Source organism: Chiloscyllium plagiosum, unplaced genomic scaffold (genome assembly GCF_037043375.1).
Source record: "Chiloscyllium plagiosum isolate Xiang-an unplaced genomic scaffold, Cpla_swu_hap1 HiC_scaffold_4, whole genome shotgun sequence".
In the NCBI taxonomy this organism is placed as follows: Eukaryota; Metazoa; Chordata; class Chondrichthyes; order Orectolobiformes; family Hemiscylliidae; genus Chiloscyllium; species Chiloscyllium plagiosum.
In genome coordinates, this window is record NW_028270142.1 from 83,058,481 (window position 1) to 83,085,408 (window position 26,928).

Sequence of the window (26,928 nt, forward strand, 5' to 3'; positions counted from 1 at the left end):
TTCCAAACTTCCAGCTCAGCATTGTCCCCATGACTTGTCCTATCTACCTATCTTCTTTTCCACCTATCCACTCCACCCTCCTCCCTGGCCTATCACCTTCATCCCGTCCCCCACTCACCTATTGTACTCTGTGCTACTTTCTCTCCACCCGCATCCTCCTCCAGCTTATCTCTCCACCCTTCAGGCTCTCTACCTTTATTCCTGATGAAGGGCTTTTGCCCGAAACATCGATTTTACTGCTCCTCGGATGCTGCCTGAACTGCTGTGCTCTTCCAGCACCACTAACCCAGAAAATGTTCTTTAGGAACTTGGCTAACTGATCCCTTGTTCCTTTCAAGTCAGATTATTGAATGTGCTGGGAATACAGTTCAGAGGTGCTGGGTTATGGACTAAAAATGAGAAGGATTGAATAGCAATGGTAAACTGAAAACTAGGCAAGTGGGAGCAACAATCTATCTGCATTGCCGGTATGAACCCTGATCACCAGATGTGAGCCATGCAGAATGCAGCATGTGCGGTTCATTCCAGAAATGTGGTTCCTCTCTGCATTGTTAAAATGATCATCTAAGCCATTTTCTGTTTTATCTGGAGGTAAGAGAATGGATATGTCTGCAGAGGTACAATGTACAGTCCTCTGGATAAAGGGAAAAGTAATGTTCCAACATTGCCCTTATCCCAATGACCACCTTTTATATAGCTTACATCAGGCTGTACATGCACATTTGGCATGCAAACACTAAGTGTCACTATATGTTGATATTCTGCTTGTCCCTCACTGGTGTTCCAATGGATGGATCTTGCCACATTCCTGTTGGGAAACAGGCAGATAGTGATTTATGGAGAATGTTCGAGAGACTCTGTGGGCAAAGAAGATGGTAAGTTCTCCTAGATGGTTCCCTAGGTCAAGTGCCAAAGATATTTTTACAGAGTGCCTCTTCAACAAAACTTTCAAACAAGCACCACTATATAGCTTGGCTTTTGGTGAGAAGGGCCCAGTTCATCAGATCCTCCCTGGACATTGAAGTCTCTGTAGATTGCCCTTAAGATGGTTGTATTGGAGAAGAGTCATAATCTGCTATCCTCTGGAATGAACTTTTGCAAATGTCTGAGGAAACAGGCAGTAATTTTTGTTAAGGTTCAGACCAAATATTACGAGGGGCTCTGTGCTCCAAGGGCCATTCCCGGGGATGGAGACCAAACCGAAAACCACCTACAACTAGAGGGCCATCAAATTGGTGAGAGACAGTTTTAAGTCTGTCAGAAATGTGCTGGTCTTCCAGTGCAAAGAGTTATCCTTGCTTAAATGTTACAGACAGGTACATTCCAAGATCTCGGACTACAAGTCAAGAAAACATTAAAGTTTTGGGCAATTACCCCAGAGGTGCTTTGGGGAAAGACCACTGTATTAGGCCTTTCAGCTATTGTACATCATGGGGATGGAAACTGTGCACACACCTCAGGTTTTATGCCTGATCAAAGAATGTACATTGCAAACATCAAAAGTATTGAAATTGAGGTACCTGTAAGGTATATGCTGTGCAGAGAAAAGTTTGATTCTGCTGCACTTCCAGTAATTTTCAAATTGAAATTATTTGCCTTCAGGCTATGGAATATTATAAATATTAAAAACATAAAATTATATCAGAATATGTTGTATGGAGAGAAATTGGATTTTATTGCACTTTCTGTAATTTTCAAGTGGCAATGTTTAGTGTAGTTTTACATTTTTTTTAAATAAAGTATATGTTTGGAAGGAAAGGGTTAGCTCTATTTCTTTCTCCACAGATCCTGCCAGACATGCTGAGTTTTGTTTCCAGAACTTTGTATTTTAATTTATAGAAAATCATCCGCGTTCCACTGTAAACATGTGCCCGTCTGTTCTTTCCACAGTGCATTGCCATCCCTACCATCATTTATGCTTCCATAAGTAAAAGGCAAATCTAACCTACAACATTGAAACGCAGAGACAACAGTGGGGCATTCTGCACAAACTGCAAAATAAATTTCTATGTACACTTACAGGAGTCATTGTAAGAATCTTTCAGGTAGTTATGATTTCTCTCATATTGCTGCTATCTGAGTGGATTATGGTCGATGTGAGAATAAGATCTTCCTTATGAGTTAAATCAGGGTGTAAGGCTAAAGTGCAGAAATTAGTAAGGAAGTATTGATGTTTTCTGAAACGTTTCCACTGTCTTCCTCTAACCTCTAAAATGTGTGAAATGTAATTAAAAGTAAAAAAATGTTTTTTAAAAAATGTTATGCCCTTATTGAATGTCTATTGATGTGTGGAATATACTTGTAGATATTTTTTTGTTTGCTGTCTTGGTGTCATATTTGACCTTGAGATTTATGTGTTCTTGGTGATCTTCAATTTCGACTTCCCCAACATTGCTCAAATTCACCCTGTCTCACTTCATCATTTTTTCATTCCTTTGTGGATGTCGCAGGCTGGGCCAGCATTTATTTTGCACCCCTAATTCCCCTGAAGAAGGTGATGTTGAGCTGCCTTCTTTAACCACTGCAGTCCTTAGAGTGCAGGGTCACTCATGGTGCTGTTAGGAAGAGAGGTCCAAGTTTTGATCTAGCAACACTGAAAGCACAACAATGCATTTCCAAGTCAAGATGGCGAGTGGTTTGGAAGGAACTTGCAGGCTGTTATATTCGCATGTATCTATTTCTCTTGCCTATTTAGGTGGTAGAGATCATGGGTGTGAAAGATACTGTTGAAGGAACCTCTAAGTTTTGAACACTTGGATCTGTACTCAACCAGGCACATGGGGAATATTACATCACACACCTCCTAACATATACTTTGTAAACGGGGGGAGGCTTTGAAGAGTTAGGAGATGATTACCTTGCCACAGATTTTCTAGTCTTTGACCTGCGATTGGAGTCCCAGTTTTTATATGACCCATCCAGTTCATTTTCAGGTCCGTGGTAACCCCCAGGACATTGATAATGGAGGACTTCATCAAAGATAATGTCATTAACATGGTACCTGCCAACCATTGACCATCTAAAAGGACAGATCAGTGGATGCACAGGAACACCACTTTCTGCACATTCCTCTCCACACCACTCATCATCCTGACTTGGAAATATATTGTTATTTCTTCAGTGTCATTGGGTCAAAATCCTGGAACTCCCTCCCTGGCTGCCTTGCAACTGCACCTATACCAACTGTACTCCAATACCTCAAGAAGGTATGAAATACAGCTTCTCAGGGGCAACTAAGGATGAACAATAAATGCTGGCCCAACAATGCTTTTCCAGCATTGGAAATCAATGCTGGAAATTCTTTAAATAAATTAAAGAAAGAACATCAAGAGTGATGATTAGGTTCTTTCTTGTTGGTGATGGTGATTGTCTGGCACTTGTTTGCAAAAATGTTACTTGCCACTTATCAACCCAAGCTTGGATGTTGTCCAGGTCTTCCTAAATTTGGAAAAGGATTGCTTCAGCATCTGATGAGTCACAAATAGTGCCGAATATTGTGCAATCTTCAGCAAATATCTCCAATCCTGACCTTATGATAGAGGGTAAGTCATTGATGAAGTACCTGAAGATGATTGAAACTTATACACTACCCTGAGGAACTCCTGCAGAGATGCTCTAGAATGATTGATCTTCAATGACCAGAATTATCTTCCATTGTTCCAGACATAACTCCAACCAGCAGAGGGTTTTCTCTGATTCACATTGACCTTAGTTTGGCTAGGATTCAGTGATGGAGAAAGTGAGGTCTGCAGATGCTGGAGATCAGAGCTGAAAATGTGTTGCTGGAAAAGCGCAGCATGTCAGGCAGCATCCAGGGAACAGGAGAATCAACGTTTCGGGCATAAGCCCTTCTTCAGGAATTCAGTGATACCACACCCAATCAAAATAATGTCTTTTTGTTGAGGACAGTCACTATCTTCACACTTTTTGTGCTGATGTTGAACCAAGTCTGTAACAAATCAAGAGCTGAGTGGTCCTGATGGGACCCAAATTGAGTACCAGTGAATGGATCATTGTTAAACAATTGCTGCTCAACATCACTTTTAATGATTCCTTTTGTCATTTTACTGTTGATCAAGAGTAGGGTGGTAAGTTTTGTGGTTGGGTGTTTCCTACTTTTTCTTCACAGGACACATCTGGGCATTTTCCAATTGTGTGTTCAACTTGGATTACAAATTCTTTAGTTGGGAGTCATCTATAGGAGTTTTCCTGCCTTTCTCTGCACCTGATGCCATGATATTTCCTGGGATTCATAGTCAATGTTGAGGATTCCCTTGGTAACTGCCTCCTAACTGTAACTCACTGTGACAGCACCTTTGCGGAGTCTGTGGGATAGTGGGATAGGGCATTCACAAAGATGATGATTGGCGCTGTCTGGAACATTGTTTTCAAGGAATGATTCCTTGAATATGACTATATTGTTGCTTGTCTACTCTATGAGACAACTTTCCCAATTTTGGCAAAAGCCCCCAAATGTCAGGAAGGAATGCTTTGCAAACTCAACAGTAACAAAGTGTAATCAGTAACAACGATCATGACAACTATCAACTTTCCTAGTTAGAGTCACTTTTAACTATTGATTTCTTCAACATCATGTGAAGATGATGGTCAAACATGTATTGATTGCACAAGTACATCTCCAATTTATGACTCCTTTGAAAAACAGTAAAGCACAAGACTATTGTTTTGACAATAATGTATTGAAAAGTGATTTTTAAAAAATATATGTTATACAAGTCAAAATGTAGCATGAGTATTACATGTATTGCCTAAATTTCCCCTCCCTCACACTCAAAATACTTTAACTGTTTTTATGTTGTGGGTGTGGACAACTGTCAAAGGTTATCAAGTTCTTTACTGTAGTGGACCACCTACTCATTATGAAAAGGCCATCTTCACTTTTATGGACTCTATTAAAATAGGTTGAGATCTGAGTTTCCAAATGGTCTAAGCAATAATGATATGAGCATTCTGAATTCATTATGTTTTCTTTGCAGCATATTCAGAAGTAATAGTGATAAAGTTTCAATTAATGCAGATTTTTGTACATTGCTGATTTAGACTCATAGAGATGTACAGCACGGAAACAAACCCTTCAGTCCAACCCGTCCATGCTGACCAGATATCCCAACCCAATCTAGTCCCACCTGCCAGCACCCGGCCCATATCTCTCCAAACCCTTCCTATTCATATACTCATCCAAATGCCTCTTAAATGTTGGAATTGTACTAGCCTCCATCCTTGTAAATCTTTTCTAAATCCTTTCAAGTTTTACAGCATCCTTCCAATAGGAAGGAGACCAGAATTGCACGCAATGCTCCAAACGTGGCCTAACCAATGTCCTGTACAGCCGCAACATGACTGCCCAACTCCTATACTCAATACTCTGACCAATAAAGTAAAGCATACCAAAAGCCTTCTTGACTATCATATCTACTTGCAACTCTACTTTCAAGGAATTATGAATCTGCACTCGTAGTTGAATCAATTTATTTTGTGAAACTTGAATTAGTTCAGAAGAAGTACACTTGCATTTGTCAGCTGATAAATTAATGTAAAAATAAACAGGTAAATATTGAAAATGATTAATAGAAGAGCAAAATACTGATCTAACAGTGGCTCTTTCACAGTCTGTTTGTTATATCTCATATGCGTGTGTTTTGTATATATAAAAAAGATCACGTGCATGGGTATCACTCACACACGCACAAAATGCCATTTCAACATGTTCATAATCTTGTACTGAAAGCTACTCCTCTTACAAACCATGCTTCAGACTCAGAGAACCCTGGCTTACACACTCAGATGTTTTATCATATTTGTTTTGAGATTGTAAGTGGAGGCTTTCACGACATTAAAAAGATGAATTTTTAAAATAATTCATCTTTTGTTTAGAAAGTTCCCAAGAGCTCCTGTGCACTCTGAGCTTCATATGGCAGTGGTCTCTCTCTCTCCCCCCTCCCTCTCTTTCTCTCTCTCTCTCCACTACACAGCTGTGTTCTCAAGTCAGACTCAGACTTGCATCTAGAGTGTACCACCAATGTAAATCATTGGGAACCGGTGTGACAATGCTGCTCCTTTAACAAGGTTATGGTGTCCTTGGCTTTTTATTTCAGAGAGGTCATAAAGGACACAGCTTCTGAAAAGTCTAAGTTGAAGAATTTTAGGGCAAATTTGATTACAGCTAACAGATACTGCCTCAGTCAACTGGGGAGTGGCCAGTTCTCCTAGCTCAACTTGATTCTGGTTTAGTTTTTGTTTTAACACAGCAGAGTTGAAAAAGCTGCTGGACCAAAAAAGGCAGGTCCAGGCTGATCCTGCTCTCTCTGACTTCTCTCCTGTAAGACCTTGTATTTGCTTTTACCTTTTGTGTCAAGGGTTGTTTAGGGGGATTGTTGCAATATTTGGAACAGCATCATTAAGTTGGGATGATCTGTTGGGTTTTTGAATAGGTTAAGTTATTCAGTATTCTGTTCTCTTTTGTTTGTATTTCATTCAGTAATCTTGTAAATAAATTCTGCTTTGTTTAAAATTAAGTGGTTTGACCAGTTGATTCTCTCCTGTAATATCCACTTCACACCTGCTTAAAACTAGCAAAGTTAGAGTGTGGGCTACTTTCTTGAAATGTTTTGAAGGGGGTCTGGCCTGATCCATAACACTGAAAACTGTTATACAGTGATAGAGAAGTGGCAGTAAAACTGCATCCTGATACTATACTCAGGCAGCATACACTTGGACTCGTGCAAGAGCTAATTAGGTGCTTTGAAATTATAACCTTTTATTATCATCATACTTCTCTTTACACACTCCACATTTGGAAGCTGCTCTAACCCCTTTGTTAGAGATTTGGTCCAATTGCATATCTTTTAAAATTCATGTTGAGGAAGAATTTTTTTTGCTGTCCTTAGACCATCCATAAGGTGTGAAATTAAAATCATATGATGGCCAGACCAGGCAATTTCCCATCCCTGAAGGGCACTAGTGATCCCACTGAGTTTTTACAGCTATCCCACAAATGACCAGATTCATTTAAATCAGTTTCACACCTTGCCATGCTGAGATTTGAACTTATGACCTTTGGATAATTCAGAACTCCAACTACTGGCCTAACCTATTGTTCGTCAATGCTTTCTGTAGATTGATTGGTTTACACAATATACTAAGTTTTTGGAGAAAGAACCACTTACCGGCATTTAGTGCAAAACAGTTGTTAAAAATGCATCTTTTGATAAGCCTACTTGTGTACAAGACTGATGTTAATATCTGCTTTACTGCACCAGGCTTTAAAATGAGTGCTTTAGTCGATTTAAAGGAGGAGGTTTTAACAGAACATTTACGAGTGTCAAGTCTGTTCAGCCCAGTGATATTTACTTTTGTATATCAATAATACTAGTGGGAGCTATTATACACCAATATTAATGCTTATGTCAGTGAGTGTATCAATTGCATTAAAACCACTGACAAATACCGATTTTCCTCTTATATTGTCAAAACTTGTCAAAATTTCTCATTATTCTTATTCTCTGTCAAGCTTCCATGGTTGCTTAGTATTGTAGCCGCTAGATGGAGACTTTTGATAATTGAAATGTCGGGTGTCCCTCAAAGGATTCACTTGTCTTGCAGTTAGACATTTTGACCAGCAGAGGAGGCTGCAGTAAATCAGAAAATGCTGAACCATTTGCTGATGTGATTAACTTTTGCAGCAGTTTACGGAATCTGCATGGTTTGATCCCTTCCCTCCCTCCCTGTTTGAACCATTCCGCTTGTATTCTGCCCGACAACAGCCTGAAGTTTTGTGGTTCGACAAGTGCACGTAGTCGCTTCTTCTAAAAGTCAGTTTGCGGAATATTGTTTTCCTTTAAAACATCTGGATGTCCGACGCATGAGAGTGAATGGAGTAATTCTTACCTTCTTGTAATTAATTTGCATTGACAAAAAGACGGGGACTCCTTTGCCTCAAGAGCTGCACTCATTGTCAGATTTCCTTTTATTCATAAGCTTATGAAATGCGATATTACGCTTGTTTAATTTTGTGTAACATTTCCAGGTAAGAAGTCCTGTGGATTTCTCGTTCCAAATTTGGATTTTGTTTGGAGCAATCCGAAGGCATAAAGTTTTCACGAATCTTTAAATCACGAGAGGTTAAATAAATCATCATTTAATACTGTCCATGATATACTCTACTTTTTTTTATGCTTGCGGAGATCAGTTAAAATACTATTCAGTCTAATTCCAGTAAATATCCTCGTACACAAACAAAAACAGAAGTTGCTGGAAAAGCTCAGCAGGTCTGGCAGCATCTGTGAACAGAAATCTGAGTTAATGTTTCGGGTCCGGTGACCCTTCCTCAGAACTTTTTCGTACATTACATTCTCGTACGATTACTACGTGGAGATAAAGCATCGAGATATGAAGATTAAACGTGGAGATAATCATAGAATACCTACAGTGTGGAAACAGGCCCTTCAGCCCAACAAGTCCTCACCGACCACCCTAAGAGTAACCCACTCAAACCTATTCCCCTACAGTATTACTCTGCATTTACCCCTGACTAATGCACCTAACCTCCACATCCGTGAACACTCTGGGCAATTTAGCATGGCCAATTCACCTAACCTGTACATCTTTGGAGTGTGGGAAACCGGAGCACCCAGAGGAAAAGCTATTTATAAAAGCTGCTCTTTAAATAAGACTTTGCTTGGCACTCGCATGAAGCTGTGTTGTAGCCCTGACTGTGCGAAAACTGGTTTCTTTTTTGTAGTTGAGTCCGAGCATTTTGAGGAAACTCTAACCTTGCATATTCTTGAACTACAGCATAATATTACTAACAATAAAGGCAGTGGAGCGCGTCATTCTTAACCACCTTAATACCAGAGACACACTAACAGCTGTCCCTTTAGATTTTTGGTTTTATTCTCTTGTACCGAATTTGTAATCAGTGACAGTTAATACAAACAGCTAATGAGTCACACTATCCAATTTACACATGATCAGCTTTACAGAGGCATGTTAGTACTTTGGGACGATTTTCCTTTGGTGCGTTGGTCACATTAATTTACACGTCCCTTGTCATGGGAAACGGTCTGCAAAGACTAAAACAAAACGTCATTTTCCCTTGGTACCTAGTCGGAATGAGTCTGGCCTTCAGAGAAAGGTTTGCAGTAATAATAAACCGGAGTCTCGTTTGGAAGCGTAGTAGGTGCAAAAGCTCACGCAGGGGGTCTGGACTCCTTTGACCCGAGACAAGGAATGCTCCACCCGGAGGGAGGGCGACAAGTCCCAGCAGGACCAGCCGCGCCTGCGCCGTCTCCAGCACCTGTCGCTTTGCGCGAACTCGGGCGGCTCCACCAATCCCTGACCGACGCCCCACCTCAAGGCCCGTCATTGGTCAATCTGGGCGACAGATGCAAATCCATGCGCGTGCGCCCTGCTCCCCTCTGCACCTGACTATTTACAGCAGAAACTGTAGGAATGCGTTCGCAGTCTGCACTGCCTCCTGCAAGAGGAGCTTAGGCAGCACCCCTCACTTTACATCGGATATATTCTCAGCTGAGGAGGGGTGGGCGCAGGAGGCGGGAGAGACCTTTGCTTTAAAATCCTCCTCCACTTCAGGGTTGTTGTAGAGAAAGCTGTCAACGCCACACACACCCCTCGCCCCAACATCCCACATCCTTTCCCCCATCCACACCCCAAGATGCCGCGATCTTTTCTAGTCAAGAAACATTTTAGCACCAGCAAAAAACCAAATTATGGCGAACTGGACACGCAAACAGGTAAATTCTATGATCTTCCTACTGTGTAATTATAAAAGAGACATGGAAATTTGTGAGTTCTGGAGTTTGCTGCAACTTTCTGCTCTTGGCTGAGTTGCTTTTTGTCATTGAATGAAGCTGTAAGTTCTACTATAAAATGCGTATGAACCCGAATATAGTTCGAAACCCTGGGTGGCAGCAAAGAGGTGAGATGGGTCAATTGAAGACGTATCCTACGAAACACGATTTAACTTTTGAGCTGTTTTATACTCTGGATGATTTGGGGTGTCTTATTTGCGTGTTTTATTTTGCTTGCAGTCATCATTTCTCCGTTCCTGTATGAGAGTTACCCAATGCCAGTCATTCCTCAGCCGGAGATCCTCAGTTCTGGGGCTTACAATCCAGTTAGTGTGTGGAGTGTTTGCTCTGGGCTCATCCCTTCTCCTGTCCCCAGTGACCCTGCACCTGCCTCGGAATACTCATCCGCTCACTCCTCGCCCCTCAGTAACGGGAGCCTATGTCCAGGGGGGCACCTCAGCCCTCAGCGGTCCAACTCAGATCGGTTGCACAGGGATCCCAATAGCTCGGAAAGTTCGATCAGCGACGAAGAGGAGAGGATTCACCCCAAAGTATCGGATGAACACGGCGTGGACGCCGAGAAGTTTCAGTGTAACTTGTGCAGCAAGGCGTATTCCACTTTCTCAGGACTGGCCAAACACAAGCAGCTACACTGCGACGCTCAAACTCGCAAATCCTTCAGCTGCAAATACTGTGAGAAGGAGTATGTCAGCTTGGGAGCATTGAAGATGCACATCCGGACCCACACGCTGCCGTGTGTATGTAAAATCTGTGGCAAAGCATTCTCCAGACCATGGCTGTTGCAGGGGCATATCCGAACACACACTGGTAAGTACGCCCAAGTTTTAACGGAATTCTTTTTGCCCGACGAGGCGAACAACTTAGTTTATTTGCGTTAAAAGATCATAAAAGATTAAGCACCTTCCAACACATTATACCATTAGTAGAAATTTCTGGCACTTTACCAGATCAAATCGAAAGTTCCCTTTTAGAGGACAATAAATTCGTCTTGTCGTATTTGTTGCTTTCCCTCTTAAAAATAAGAACTTACGTCGACGGCAAATGAAGAGAATCGAACTTAGTTAAAGCTTGTGAGAACTTATTTTGAGACTGCACTTCGCGAGACAAGTTGGGTAAACGTTAGCAGATTTGTACACACGCCTCTATTAAACCACCCTCAAGACACAACAGAACCCGTTGTTTAAATAGCAGAAGAAATGTTGTGGCTGCTGAGCCTGTGACTCGTCTACAGGTTGTACGGCCACTGCCATCTGTATGAAGTGATTGAGGGAAAAATATCAGAATTCATAGCGATGTTGACAGGACACGGGTCTGAATGCACCTGTTACCACTTGGCACCATCACCACATTCATGTTTACCGCTTTGGGTCTCTGTTCTTTCATTAATATTCAGATAGTTGGTTGCGTTTTTATCTCAGTCATAACATTTTCATTATGATAGTACGATTAAAATATTTTATACATATGCTAATTCTACAGACTCAATCATTTTACCTAAAACTAAAATGCATTAACTGAATAATTTAAAATAACAAATTTGATTAACGGAATTGAATGTTTTCACTTTCATTATATGATGTTTATTAGACTAATGTAAACAAAATTTATATCCTTCTGTTTTCAGGTGAAAAACCATTCTCTTGTCCTCATTGCAGCAGGGCATTTGCTGATCGATCGAACCTGAGGGCTCATCTACAAACTCATTCAGATGTGAAAAAATATCAATGCAAGAATTGTGCCAAAACCTTCTCCAGAATGTCTCTACTCCACAAACACGAAGAATCAGGATGTTGTGTTGCACACTGAGAAACGTGGAATGATACTAAGGCGAAAATTATAATTGTGTTTTCACATTCACAACCCAGCATCAACAGCTCTGTTCAATCAAGATTTTTATTATTTTCAAATTGTTGAAGCAACTTTTTAAAAAATTTACCAAAGACTTTGATTACAAATGTTCAAACTATGTACAGCATCATGGAATGCAAACGCAGTGTAAAATCCACTTTGTGCCTTCTGTCAATGCAGCTGCACATCATCATCTTATATAATGTAAATTCTCTATTTTTGTATTTGGATGCATTAGGTATGAAAGTGAACTAAATGCAGCAGTGCACCAAGACACTTAAATATGTGCAAGTTAAAAGCATATTTGTAACGACCTGCACTTTGATATGTTTGACTATGTATTTTCCAATCCACTTTTTTTATAAACGTGTTTGACTTTTTTTTATAATAAAACTTTTAAAATATGTTACACTGCATCATCCGTGTACAAATGTCAAAGAATGGGATGTTAAGCGTCAGACAGACATGAATACACAAATGTCCATACAGGATGGATCTTGTTTCTGTGAAATCCTGGCGTTAATTACCATCTGTTTCACATCAAAGCTGTAAGCATTTGGATCAACCGACCAATGCACAGGACATGGCACAGGAAACAATTATTTTCCTGTTGAGGTGTCTGGCAAACTGAAAAGTCGTTTGAATTGTACTCCTTGAGAAGCGTTTAACACGTAAACATCGTTAAATACTCCCTATCAAAATGAGACGTGTACCCCATCCATTATATTACCGATTGAAAGATATGCCTCCTATTATAGGCAATAATTAGCCTGACCATCATCTGTGAATTCCTTTCTTGCCCATTTCGTTGTAGTTTCTCTCTTACCAATATTTGCACAATTTCCTTGTTTACAACTGATGGCGTCATATACCTTGTTGCATTATGTGCAACTGTAGCGCAGTAATTGCCATAAATTACAACTTTAAATGGTTCACTAACACTGTAAATGTTCCTAAGACTCCTGGGAGAATCCAAGTAATTCAGCCTACTCACTTTGGATAAGCTGTATGATGTACTGTGATGTACAGCTTAGTTGAAAAAGATAACTGGGCAGGTTAGCTGGAACTATTTTCCAATTACAGTACAGGACCACAGTCAATTTGCTTTGGATTATTCCTACCTAGTACACAATAAAGTGGATTCTTGTAGACTGCCACTGACTTTAAACTAACATTTGAGGGATTAACGTTGCAGAAAAGTATTCACTGTTTATATGTGGATTTGACAAGTATAACTTTGTGAAATAAACAGTTAAGCGTCAGACAGACATGAATACACATGAATTCCGGTTTGTGAACCGGAAAAGTTCTAGTTGGCAAATATGGAGTAAGGGATTGAACATTATTTAGCGAGAATTGGTGAACCTCCACTTCAGAAAAAAAAGAGTTACAGAACAGTCTGTGAATGCAGCAGAGAGTTTAATTGTTTAATGTGATCATGAGCCATTGGATGATAACATTAAATCGTCTGTTAATTTCGCACCTGATCACATTAAGGTTTTTTTTTAAATATGCCGATCCTATGCAAACATCTGATTATTTCAGAGTTGATATTTAAGCTGTGGTCAAGATAGATGTTCTGTTCTGTCTGATACTGAATTAAGAACCTGCCATTTACTTGACTGAGAAATGTTTCATTTCAATCCGTCTCGGCTGCTAACGCATCAGACGTTCGTTGTTTCTGAGGGAAGTTACCGCGAATTTAAATATCTAAACACAATAGCTTACAATTTTTAATATGATTCACGGTAAAGATTCCCACCTCAACCGCCCCCCCCCCCCCCCCACACACACACACAAAAAAAGCTTGTTACTAAATTGGCAATCTACTTATTAAATTCCGATCTTTTAACCTGTGAAATAGAGACGTTTGTTTGCTTTAGATCGACATCACAAGTTCAAACAATGGGACTTGGTTTTTCTGAGAAAGAATGATTTTTTTTTAAAACTCAAGGGTCAATTTTGGACCGATTAGATGAGACTCACAGAGTCTGATAATGGAAAAGGCTTTACATAATCCTGTTGATTTGCTCAAGTCAGTTCGAACAGTAGCATGTAGTTAGAACCGGGCTTTGAAGGTTCACATCGCGGCCCTTTTCGATTGGTTTCTAATCTATTTCGATTTCGAATTTGACAGTCACCTGTACATAGCAAGCTAGTATTAATTTCACCAGGGTCTGTTAAATCATTGTAGAAGCAACACTTGAATCAATTCCCAGCTACTTCTCAATTGCAGGAAACAGCATAACAAGATACTTCAATGTGACTGGCACCAGCTAACTTGTTTTTACATGTAGCTGAACAGTGATGTCTTTATTGAAAGAGATCTTTATTGAAATCTTTGTTATGTAGCTAAAGGCAACTTAGAATCTATTGCTCCTGAAATATTTCTACTCAGAGGATGACCATAAGTGTGCGTGTTTTTTTTTTAATATTGCAGAGTTTAAATGTTTTAAATTTAAGTTCAGTTACTTGGTGAATTTAGAGCTGGGAAATTTCACATACATGTGTTTAATTCGTTACGATGGTTACGTGTCACTGAAAGACAATTAGATTGACTTTCCGTGAACATGGTTCTCACAAGTGCACATTGAGTATGTTCCAGTAAATCCAGCATCAGTTTACCGGTTCTGTGAAGACATCGCCAACACACACGAAAGAAAACGGAATAGCCTCGGCTTCCGTTTTACTTGCTACTGAAGGGAACTGTCTTGAATACATAAACTCCAATTAAAAGTTAACTTTATTTTCATAAATATACAATTATATAATAAATGGATATGTGGGAGGGAAAATTTCAAAGTTAACCGTACACTTCATAAATGACTGCAGAACTGGCCCTTCTGCAGTCACCTTCATCTTGCTGCCGGCTTTAGTACTGTTTACCAGTGGAACCTCCTTCGCTACTTCCTCCCACAGCGTTTATTTGGCCAGCTCAATGGGATCGCTCTAGCTTGGTTCCATTCCTGCCTAATCTATCAAAGCTACAACATTTACAGCGTTGCCTCATTTTACCATTCTGCACGTTTGCATCTGGAACCATAAAAGATCAATCGCTGGCTTCCTCCACATTGGCATGCAATCCATCGATGACAATATCCACAACCAAGAGACAGTTTCCACACATATGCTTGCAAAACACAGTTCCATTCCCAATATTTCTTCGTGAACCCTCAACATACAGCGTAGAGACTGTGGTACTGGAAAAGGACAGCAGGTCAGGCAGCATCCGAGGAGCAGGATGTTTCAGGCATAAGCCCTTCATCAGGAATCTCGCACCTTCAATACTGTGAAGCATTTCAAGACATTTTCAGGCATATTATAAAAGCAAGTTATGACACTGTGCACCTAATGATATCGGGTGACATGAGATATGTAAGGATAAGGTGCCGGTAGGATTGAATGCAGTCATCCACAGTAAGTATAGAGATGACAAAGCCTTATCCATACATAAATTGACATTCGAGAGGGAGAGGGAGACAGTTCATCCACTAGCAGAGTCCACTGGATCTTTAATGAAGTCAAGTTCCTCTGTTGATAACTCAGTACCTTACATTCAAGACAAATTACTTGTCGTTGTCATCAAAGTCATCCAATTTAATCATGAGGTTAAATTCCATATTTTCTCAGTCACCAAGATTTGCTACTTCTGCCTCATCCCAACTTCTGTTGAAATCCTTACAAATGGCTGTTTCCAAAATTTCTCAATGCATTCCTGCTGACATCAGACTGCTCTGGAAATACCTGCTCAACCAAAAGTCTGCTTTGCAAAGTTCTCTCAATTGACAACATTGACCTTGGTAGATCTGTGCTAGATCTCTTCCCACAATGTCTTAAATTTGAAATCCAAATCCATCTTTCCTCTCCTTAGCTCTGTTATCTCCTTCAGTTTCACAATCACCATCTGCTCAAAATATTTTTCCTTCATCTTAAACCTCTTGTGCTTTATCTTATACCACCTGCCCTTTCATTCCAGGCCAATCTTCCAACCAGCTAGATCCCATATTCTGATAATGTGAATTACTTTCTTATACATTCCCACTGCAGATTGGTTTAGCTCAGTTTGCTGGGTTGTAGGTTTGCTGTGATGCTGGTAGCATGGCTTCAATTCCCATCACTGGTTTGTAATGACTAGACAAGGTGAGTATTGAGCTCAATATCACTTCCTGGTTTCTTCCTTGCTTGGCAACAAATTGAAGAGATGGGGAAGTTTGGAAGCAATGCAAATACACTTTGCACCATTAGAAAAAAATGTTCCCAAACACTTCAGAAAATTGTAAAATATAAGATCATTGAACTTGTCATGTTAATGCAGGTTACTTAGATTGCAAGATTACATCAATGATTTGCTTGTCTCCTGATGATGAATAGTATTAGTAATACAATTTTATAAAATCTCTTCTAAAGATTTTAAATTTCTGGTCACCAAATAGAATATTTTGTTTTGGCTCATCATTTAATGATACCCCAATACACTTGGTGCAATCATTCTAAGTTGTTTTGTCTCAGGACAGAATGTACACTCTCTATCATAGATGAGAAAATTATCCACTACACTGAAGTATTCTCGTTATGTACCATACTGTCTGAGAATTGGATTGCATCTCATATAAGATGGCCATCCTTTAACATAGTACTCTCTGGCCGGAATGCATGTTTCATCAAACATCTATCCAACTTTGTTTTCATTCAATTGCTGAATTATTGCTGGTAAAATTATGCTTGGTACTGATCTAAAGATTTCCATCTTTTCAACAAAAGCTACATATCCTTTGTCAGACCTTACCATGCAGTTATCAGATGAAGCTTTTGGCGTAGTATTTTCAGGGAATATGCTCTGTTTTTGCATGTAACCTCATCATCCTCAATCTGAATAGTTACTCCTTAGAAACCAAGAAGGGTTTATGGTCTATCTTTATCTTGATGTGAAGATCAAGAACATTGCTTTTGGGGCATCAGTCTTACCATTCTCTGTTTACCATCCAATCAGCAAGGTAATTGCCCCTTGCATGTGAGATATGTCATTTTGATTTCAATGCTCGATGAGAATCAACTCATGCACATATTTAAAGTAATGATTTAAAACAAAACATTTTCATGGGAAATGTCAGAATTTGCACCGTATCCCTAATTGTGAACTGGATGGACAAATTGGTGTGGATCTAGAGTTACATGCCAATAAATTCAGTAGATATTAATAAACTAGATAGGTTTAATAACAACTAGTGATATTTGTTATAGTCACCATCATCGAGACTAGCTATTAATTCCAGATGGCAACTGAAAAGAAATTCCATCAGTTGTTACAGTGTGATCTGAATCTGAAAGCATAGCATGGATTCCTGCATTACTAGACCAGTGGTGTTATCACTACAATATCATCTCCCATAGACATAGTATTATTAATATGGATATTGTTTATGATGACTAAATATGTAATAGGTCCTAATTGGTTCCTTGTGGAACTGAGGATAGAATATTATTCAAGTGGAAGAAATTGATTCTTTTCAAGGATATTGTTGTTTATTGATAACGTTTGTGATTCAGTGTTCATGAACAATATCGTTGATTGTAGTGTTATAATTCACTTGTTTTCTGAAATGAGGTAGACTATTGTTGTTGGTGTTTTCTATCTATCATTCTTAAGATGCCATTATTTTCAGAGATCTGCTGGACAATGGACTGTGGATAAGTCCTTAGTATTATTAAATGGCTGATGTCTAAATATTTGTCATGTTGGTCATCATCTGTTTCACAATGACACTTTTACCTGATTCAGCAAAATGGTCAGTGAGAGAGTTCGTAGGTTTCTTTCCTGATTTATCATGATTTGTTGAGAATGTGTGTTAGCGGTACAGAGTTTGTATGCACATTCTCTTAACAAGTGCAGTGGGATACCAATTATTCATGATACATTTATGCATTTTGGTTTACCGGCTCCCCTTGTTTCTTTGCACCTATACGGTCTGGACCTGTCATAGTGATAGGCAGACTCCCATTTGCGAAGCATCGATTTGCTACAATCTGTCATTTGTGGTTTATTGAAGTTCATGAATCTTTGGTGTCCATAAAGGAAACTTGTTTGTTGATAACACAGTTAAGGGCATTGTAGAGTACTTGACTCTGTAGATTGACATCTTCATTATAGGTAATCCAAACCAGATTTGAGTCATGTTCCTTTTGCCAAACGTTTACATGCCAATGTATTTCACTGGGTGTGTTATGTATTTTGAGTGTGATTGAAGGTGGATAAGTACTGTTGCAAACAACAGTGAACCTTATCCAAAATGCACTCTCTATATATTGGATTGTTAAATTTAGTTCATGTAGCATTTGATCAATGTTAAGCCGATTAAAGTCTCCCATTATGACAATGGAGGGATTTGGGTGAGAAGAAATAAGATTGCCCATTGATCAATTAAAAATTTCAAGACAATCCAGAAACAGAATTTAAATTAACATTACATTCATATTGTTATTTACATCAAATGCCATTCTATCTCCAATGTGATGGGCATTTGTTTTTAACAAAACAGTGTAATTTAAAATGCACAGAGTTAGTTTGTTGATCTGATTAGTACCCTGTTTCACTTGCTGTGACAACATCATAACTTTCTTCAATTACAGTGATCAAATTCATTAACTTTAATGTTTAAAGATCTAGCAATATACAGAGAGGTTGGGCTTGTATTCTCCAGGGTTTTGAAGAATGAGACGTGATCACGTTGGAACTTACAAAGTACTTAATACAGGTCAGATATTTACCCTGGTTGGGAAGCCTTGGAACAGTGGATACAATTTAAAAGTAAAATGGTACGATTTAGGTCCAGATGAGAAGAAAATCGTTTACTCAGAGTATGAATCTTTGCAATTCTCTACCACAGAGAGCTGTGGCAACTCAAGGCTTTGAGTATATTAAAGGATGACATCAAGACATTTCTGATTACCAATGTATACACAGTTATGGGAATGTGTTGGGTAAAAGGCAATGAAATGTTTGATCAGCCAAGACTGTATTGAATTGTATGGCAGACTCGATGGGCCAAATGGACTCCTCTTGTTTCTATGTTCCTGTTTTGATAAATATAATGTGTCTGTTGTTGCTGCTCCTGTATTTCTAGCTCTTGTTTTTACGAATTAGTTTTTGCTTTCAGTTCTAAAGATCTCCTTCGCTGACCTTAAGCTCTCTCTCCCTCTGGTCTCCAACACCCAGTCACTCCTGTCCCACTGGCATCTGGCTGACCTCTACTGGTCTCTGGCAATCCCCCACTGGCTTCCTGCTTTCTCCCATTTGTTTCAGCACTCTTGCCTCCCTGCAGAGCCTTAGTTGTCCACCACTGGCCTTTGTCTCGTCCCCTACTCACCTCCAGCACTCTCCTGCTCTCAATAGCTGACATCTGTGACTTCTCCACTGGATCTAATACTCTTGATCCCATTTAATTTTTTTTTCCACCTCTAACAATATTACCTTTAAACGTGCTGGCAACAGAGAATCCTCTTCACCACTCTCTTCACCACTTTCTTCCGCTGGTCTCCCAAGCAATAATCACTAGGGATAGATCTAAAAAAGAGCAGTAGGGTGGGTAATCAAGCAAGTGATTGACTATTTATTCATGGCAAGTATAATACTCAGTTAAAATAGAGTCATTAGAGTAATATTTGATGTGGACATTGAGCTGGTGTTAATTGTAGTGCAGTAAGAGCAAGATCTATACAGTTGGACTGAATAATTTTTGGCAGTAAATCAATAGGAGAGATGGATCATGTGAAGCACCCTTAAATGAGCTGCTGTCCAAGAGCTAGGCAACTGATGATCAATGCACATGATGCTCTTCCTCCACTTGCTGCTCTTCTTCCTCGCCCTCATGCATCTCTTGCATTTCTGGTGGTATAAGCTGATTCCCCTGTAAAACAAAGTTATTAGGCAGACACAAGGATATACTGTTCTTATATATGAACCTAGCTGGAAGAAGCTTTGCTTGAGACACCAACTGCCTGGTCCATAATATTTCTGGTCATTTTATGGTTCTGTAGGTTAACTTTTCAGCTACAAGTACGATTAAAGAGAATCCAAAGGATTTTATAAATACATTAAGGACAAAAGGGAAAATAGGGAGAAAACGTGACCCCTTAAAGATCAGCAAGGCCACCTGAGTGTGGAACTGCAGAATATGGGGAATATACAAAATGAGTATATTGCATCAATGTTTATTGTGGAGAAGGATCTGAAGGATGTAGAGCATGGGGAAATAAGTAGCAACATCATGAAAAATTAGAGATGAGGATGTCTTAAAATGCAAAAAAGTGGATAAATCCCTGGGACCTGATCAGGTGTACTTAGAATTATGTGGGAAGCTAAGGAAGTAATTGCTGGGCCACTTGCCAAGATATTTGTATGATTGACAGTCACAGGTGAGGTGTCGGAGAACTGGAGCTTGGCTAACTGCCTCTATTTAAGATAGGTGGCAAGGAAAAGCCAGGAAACTATAGACCTGTGAGCCTGACATCAATGGTGTGCAAGTCATTGGAGGGAATCCTGAGGAACAGGATTTGCATGGATTTGGAAAGGCAGGGACTGATTAGGGATATTCAACATGGCTTTGTGCATTGGAAAATCATGTCTCACTAATTTGATTGAGATGTTTGAAGAAGTAATGAAGAAGATTGATGAGGGCAGAGTGATGGGCGTGATCTATATGGACTTCAGTAAGGTATTCGATAAGGTTCCTCATGGTAGACTGGGTAACAAGGTTAGATCACATGAAATACAAGGAGAACTAACCATTTGAATACAGAACTGGCTCAAAGGTAGAAGACAAAAGGTGATGGTGGAGGGTTGTTTTTCAGACTGGAAATCTGTGACCAGTGGAGTGTCATGGTGATTGGTACGGTATAGGTTAGTAAGTTTGCAGATGACATCAAAATTGGAGGTGTAGTGGAAAGCGAAGAAGGTTACCTCAGAGTAGAAAGAGATCATGATCAAATGGACCAATGGGTCAAGGAGTGGCAGATGGAGTTTAATTTTGATAAATGGAAATGGAAATCAGGACAGGACCTATACAATTAATGGTAAGGTCCTGGAGAGTGTTTTCCTGAACAAAGAGACCTTGGCGTGCAGGTTCATAGCTCTTTGAAAGTGGAGTCGCAAGTAGATCAGATTGTGAACAAGGTGTGTGGTATGCTTTCCTTTATTAGTCAGTGCATTGAATATAGGAGTTGGGAGGTCGTGTTTTAGTTGTACAGGATAATGGTTAGGCCATTTTTGGAATACTGTGTGCAATTCTGGTCTCCCTAGTTTAAGAAGGATGTTGTGAAAATTGAAAGGATTCAGAAAAGATTTACAAGGGCTGGAGGGTTTGAGCTATCAGGAGAGGTTGAATGGGTGGGGGCTGTTTTCCCTGGAGCATCAGAAATTGCAGGGTGACCTTCCAGAGGTTTATAAAATCATGAGATGCATGGAGGGGGTGAATAGACAAGGTCTTTGAGTTGGGAGAGAAAAGTCTTGAGGGCATAGGTTTAAGGTGAGAGGGGAACAATTTAAAAGGGACCTTAGGATAACTTTTTCGCATGGAAAGTAGCACTTGTTCGGTATGAGCCACTGGAGGAAGTAGCGGAGGCTGGTAGCATTACAACATTTAGATTCAGAGAGTCATAGAGATGTACAGCATGGAAACAGACCCTTTGGTCCAACTCATCCATGCCAACAAGATATCCTAACCTAATCTAATCCCATTTGCCAGCACTTGGCCCATATCCCTCCAAACCCTTTCTATTCATATACCAATCCAGATGCCTTTTAAATGTCACAGTTGTACCAGCCTCCACCACTTCCTCTGGCAGCTCATTCCATACACACACCACACTCTGCATGAAAATGTTGCCCCTTAGTTCCCTTTTATATCTTTCTCCTTTCACCCTAAACCTATGCCCTCTAGTTCTGGATTCTAATACCTGAGGAAAAAGACTTTGTCCATTTACCCTATCCACCCACTTCATGATTTTATAAACTGCTATAATGTCACCCTTCAGTCTCTGACCCTCCAGCAAAAACAGCCCCAGCTTATTCAGCTTCTCCCTATAGCTCAAATCTCCCAACTCTGTCAACATCCTTATAAATCTTTTCTGATCCTTTCAGGTTTCACAACGTCCTTCTGATTGGAGAGAGATCAGAATTGAAAGGAGTCTTCCAACAGTGGCCCAACCAATGGCCGGTACAGCCGCAACATGACCTCCCAACTTCTGTACTCAATACTCTGACTCCTTGTCACCCATTCAGCAACTCAACCTCGTGGTCTGTTTAATAAAGACCATATAAGGACAGGTGCAGAATGAACGCATGATGACTTGTCAGCATATTGTTCACAGGCCTGCATAATATGCCTCTTGCAGTTATAAATATGCTATTTATTGAGAGAGTAACAAGGATCCAAGTTGGGCATGGAAGGAAATATGAATGCAATCTATAGTATCTTAGACACTGAGAATATCTGCAATGTGCAAAGTGCGATGCCGCTGTTCCTCCCATTTCACAGAGCCTCAGTAACCATGCTGACATGGTTGTGGTAAAAACAATGACTGCAAATGCTGGATACCAGAGTCTAGATTAGAATGGTGCTGGAAACGCACAGCAGTTCAGGCAGCATCCGAGGAGCAGTAAAATCGACGTTTTGGGCAAAAGCCCTTCATCAGGAATAAAGGCAGAGAGCCTGAAGGGTGGAGAGATAAATGAGAGGAGGGTGGGGGTGGGGAGAAAGTAGCATAGAGTACAATAGGTGAGTGGGGGAGGGGATGAAGGTGATAGGTCGGGGGGGGAGGGTGGAGTGGATAGGTGGAAAAGAAGATAGGCAGGTAGGACAAGTCATGGGGACAATGCTGAGCTGGAAGTTTGGAACTGGGGTGAGGTGGGGGAATGGGAAATGAGGAAACTGTTGAAGTCCACATTGATGCCCTGGGGTTGAAGTGTTCCGAGGCGGAAGATGAGGCGTTCTTCCTCCAGGCGTCTGGTGGTGAGGGAGTGGCGGTGAAGGAGGCCCAGGATCTCCATGTCCTCGGCAGAGTGGGAGGGGGAGTTGAAATGTTGGGCCACAGGGCGGTGTGGTTGATTGGTGTGGGTGTCCCAGAGATGTTCCCTAAAGCGCTCTGCTAGGAGGGATCCAGTCTCCCCAATGTAGAGGAGACCGCATCGGGAGCAACGGATACAATAAATGATATTGGTGGATGTGCAGGTAAAACTTTGATGGATGTGGAAGGCTCCTTTAGGGTCTTAGATGGAGGTGAGGGAGGAGGTGTGGGCGCAGGTTTTGTAATTCCTGCGGTGGCAGAGTAAGGTGCCAGGACGGGAAGGTGGGTTGTAGGGGGGCATGGACCTGACCAGGTAGTCATGGAGGGAGCGGTCTTTGTGGAAGGCAGAAAGGGGTGGGGAGGGAAATATATCCCAGGTGGTGGGGTCCGTTTGGAGGTGGCGGAAATGTCGGCGGATGATTTGGTTTATGCGAAGGTTGGTAGGGTGGAAGGTGAGCACCATGGGCGTTCTGTCCTTGTTACGGTTGGAGGGGTGGGGTCTGAGGGCGGAGGTGCGGGGTGTGGACGAGATGCGTTGGAGGGCATCTTTAACCACGAGGGAAGGGAAATTGCGGTCTCCAAAGAAGGAGGCCATCTGGTGTGTTCTGTGGTGGAACTGGTCCTCCTGGGAGCAGATACGGTGGAGGCGGAGGAGTTGGGAATACGGGATGGCATTTTTGCAAGAGGTAGAGTGGGAAGAGGTGTAATCCAGGTAGCTGTGGGAGTCAGTGGGTTTGTAAAAAATGTCGGTGTCAAGTCGGTCGTCATTAATAGAGATGGAGTGGTCCAGGAAGGGGAGAGGAGGTGTCAGAGATGGTCCAGGTAAATTTAAGGTCAGGGTGGAATGTGTTGGTGAAGTTGATGAATTGCTCAACATCCTCGCGGGAGCACGAGGTGGCGCCAATGCAGTCATCAATGTAGCGGAGGAAGAGGTGGGGAGTGGTGCCGGTGTAATTACGGAAGATGGACTGTTCTACGTAGCCAACAAAGAGACAGGCATAGCTGGGGCCCATACGTGTGCCCATGGCTACCCCTTTGGTCTGGAGGAAGTGGGAGGATTCAATGGAGAAATTGTTAAGGGTGAGGACCAGTTCAGCCAGACAAATGAGAGTGTCGCTGGAAGGGTACTGTTGGGGACGTTGGGAGAGGAAGAAACGGAGGGCTTGGAGGCCCTGGTCATGGCGGATGGAGGTGACATGGTTGTGGGATTACCACTGATGGCTCTTTCTGCAGCTTATTGATTTAATACTAAATGCTTCTCTGGTCTTGGTATCCAAAAGCGGCACAGTCTGTGCCCTGGTTGAAGCTTGAGCTGAGACTTCGGCAGCTGGCATGGATTTGTAAGAAGCTAAGCCACTTCCAAGAATGAGAATGAGAAAAGGAGATCCAATGTGGTTAAGCTGCCTACTCATTGTCTGTTTTCTCCTCCCCTTCTCTCAGCAGATGCTCTTCTGTCCTGTGTTCTTTGCTGCTTTCTCTCATTCTCCAAATCCAAAGGTAGATCTCATTAACTGCGTAAGACTGCAACAAAACTTTTCAGGGGAGATAAAAGGCGCCTGAATCCAAAACAAAATCTGTTAACAGAAGCTTCAGTTGTTGAAAGCAGAAAACAACCAATAAAATTCCTAGAGTTTAATCAGCAACATCGGAAGGAAAAAATGGAATGAAAAATCTAAATAGTATTTGTACAGCGTTCTTTGCAGCATAATGTTATTCTGATGAGATGGCCATTAATAAAGATAATCTGTTTTGCTGGCAGTAGGATCAATATCCAAAGGTCATAGATTACAGATAATTGCTTAAAGAGGCAGAACACGGATGAAGTTTTTTTCTTAGTTATTGTAACCTTGTAAATTCAACAGTAACTTTCAAGAGACAATTGGATAAATGCTTGAAAAGAAAATCTCTGCGAAATGTGCAGAGCAGAGTAGTGCAATTAATTTGAAGAGCACTAACAAAAATATCAGCACAAATGCTGACTTGGACTAATTTTACGAAAGGCCTTACAAGAAATGCAGACTTTTATTTAAATATTGTGTGAGATTTTTAAATGGCTCTGGCATTTTGCTCTCTTCATGGTCGTGATTAATCCAACATATAGGGGAACATACTGTCAGTATAGAATCAATGGTGGCAGACTGTTTGCCATATTGGACCCTTAGTCCTGCAAAACACATGGAATGTGACCCCATTTCTAGACAAACCAATTAGTCAATTCTTTGACTATGCTAAACTGCATATTGTATTGTCTTTTCTTATTTCTTTTCCATTCATTAAGCCAGTGGATATATCCAGTAGCTTTTCAAAAAGTTACTTAGATTTTTTATTGATTTTTTTTTCCAGGTTTATTCATAATTGAATATCCTGTCTCTGTGTTGGACTTGGCACAAGACTTGTTGGTATCCATTATTTCTCCCCTTCTTGACTTTTCATGCTGTAACTTTCGTAAATGGAACTCCTTACTCTGGTAGCTGGGAAAATGCCAGGTTCTGACAGCTTATGGCAAAGTTTATTATTATTTTAAGTATTCATTTATGAAGTACGCTCACTCTTAAAATCTGAGTGCTTTTAAGCTGGTAGCTAGGTGTGAATTTTTATGACCAAAAACTCAAACAGCTCTAATCTTCAGTTGTGCAGCCAAATCTTAGAAATATTGACAGATGCTCGTGTGGCATATGAGAACTTTACTGTTTGCAGTTATTGTTTAAGCCTGAAAGATTGTAATCGGCTTCTCTGCCTTTTTGGAACCAGTATCAAACAACATGATTTTTAATTCTGATTTATGACCAACGCAATAGTCCCTTAGCTTTCACATTTAAAATGGTGGTATGACTTCAAATTTACCATTCTACACCATATATGGTCAGTTTTTTAACACTATTTTCTGAAACATTGCATTCCAGTTAAAGCCTGCATTAATGCAAACTGTAAGTAAGTAAGAATAAATCCCCTAAACGCATGCTTCAATTTTACTAAGACAGAACACATGACAGAAAGGGTATGCATTAAAATTGTGCTTCTTTGCTTCTGAAATTGGGGTTTTAGTTTAGTCTTATAGCATTTCGAAAAATAATTGTTTTCTTGCAATTGACATGTTTTCACTTACCTCTGAAGAAGTAGACATGAAATGGTTGAGTAGTGTTATAAATCTCAAACAGTTAAAATAGGGATTAAACTAGATCTGCTGCTTTTGCCCATCTTGGTAGTAGAAGTCCCAGGTTTTGATGCTGCAGTTGAAGGCATCCCAGTAAGTAACAGAAAAGGAGCTTGACACCAGCCAGGTCAAATCAGTCTGCTTGACTGGCACACAGCCACAACCTCCAATACTCACGCCCATCATGACCAATGCACAATGGAGTGGTGTATACCCTCCACAGGATGTATGGCAGTAACTCACTAGGATGCCTTCAACAGCAGCATCTAAACCGTATCTTCTATCACTAAAAAGGACAAGAGCAGCATTTCTAGTTTAAACCCTATTTTAATGTTTGAGATTTATAACATTACTCAATCATTTCATTGAAGTAAACAACATATACCAATAATTCTGAGGATTTGTTTCATGAACAGTTTTACTAGCTTGCGCAACTTCAGTTTTTGCTTCTCAATTGCTTACACAAACAAGAGTTCAATTCTTATTATCTAGTTATATAACATCTTTAGAAGCCTGTTGATGTGAGAATCTCATAAATTAGCCATGCTGATACAAGAAACTTTAAAACACCATTGGATGTCGACCGTCATTTTTGAAAAGAGATGTTAATAAAATAGCTTGGACAGGGTTGGAAGGTTATTCAATAATGGCTTGCTCTCACTTTGCCCCTAAGCAATGTCATTGTAGATTGAAAGATCTAGTTCTATAATAAATAAGATAAGCAATTTCTCCAATCACTGAATGACACAATTCCTGCAACATCACCCTGTAAATATTTAAAATGTTAATTTAAATAAAACATGAGTCTCTTTATTTTATTAAAACTTGTGGACATAAACAAAATACTTGATAGAGGACATCTGTCTAAGTATTGCCTAAGCATGTGAAAGAAATGCATAACATGTTTGGAACTTTGTCATTCGAGTCATTAAGTGTCCATTTTCAAGTTAAACTCATATTTCAGAACAAAGGCCATCTACAAGAATGATATAAAAAAGCAAACTACATGCTTTC

The 26,928-nt window shown here is 40.3% G+C and overlaps 1 protein-coding gene and 1 long non-coding RNA gene across 6 annotated transcripts in view; both read left to right on the plus strand.

Annotated features, from left to right (window-relative positions):
• LOC122549085 (uncharacterized) overlaps positions 1-7,009 on the plus strand; it is a 48,634-nt gene extending 41,625 nt beyond the window's left edge. For 3 of the 4 annotated variants that reach the window (XR_015756992.1, XR_006311404.2, XR_015756993.1), the window contains one exon: positions 1,891-7,008. This is a non-coding gene — a long non-coding RNA (uncharacterized LOC122549085). Of the gene's footprint in view, positions 1-1,890 lie in introns of all 4 variants that reach the window. The other variant, XR_015756991.1, reaches the window with a different exon arrangement.
• A 1,946-nt stretch (positions 7,010-8,955) lies between these two features.
• snai2 (snail family zinc finger 2) lies at positions 8,956-12,105 on the plus strand. Of its 2 annotated transcripts, none has more exons than XM_043689402.2 (3): positions 8,956-9,773; positions 10,071-10,658; positions 11,476-12,105. In XM_043689402.2, exons 1-3 carry the CDS (start codon positions 9,695-9,697, stop codon positions 11,655-11,657), a joined length of 849 nt encoding a protein of 282 aa, XP_043545337.1. In that variant the 5' UTR covers positions 8,956-9,694; the 3' UTR covers positions 11,658-12,105. The 2 variants fall into 2 exon arrangements, with proteins under 2 accessions (XP_043545337.1, XP_087842547.1); XM_087986421.1 differs by lacking the exon at positions 8,956-9,773 and adding an exon at positions 9,784-9,958.
• Positions 12,106-26,928: the final 14,823 nt, after the last annotated feature.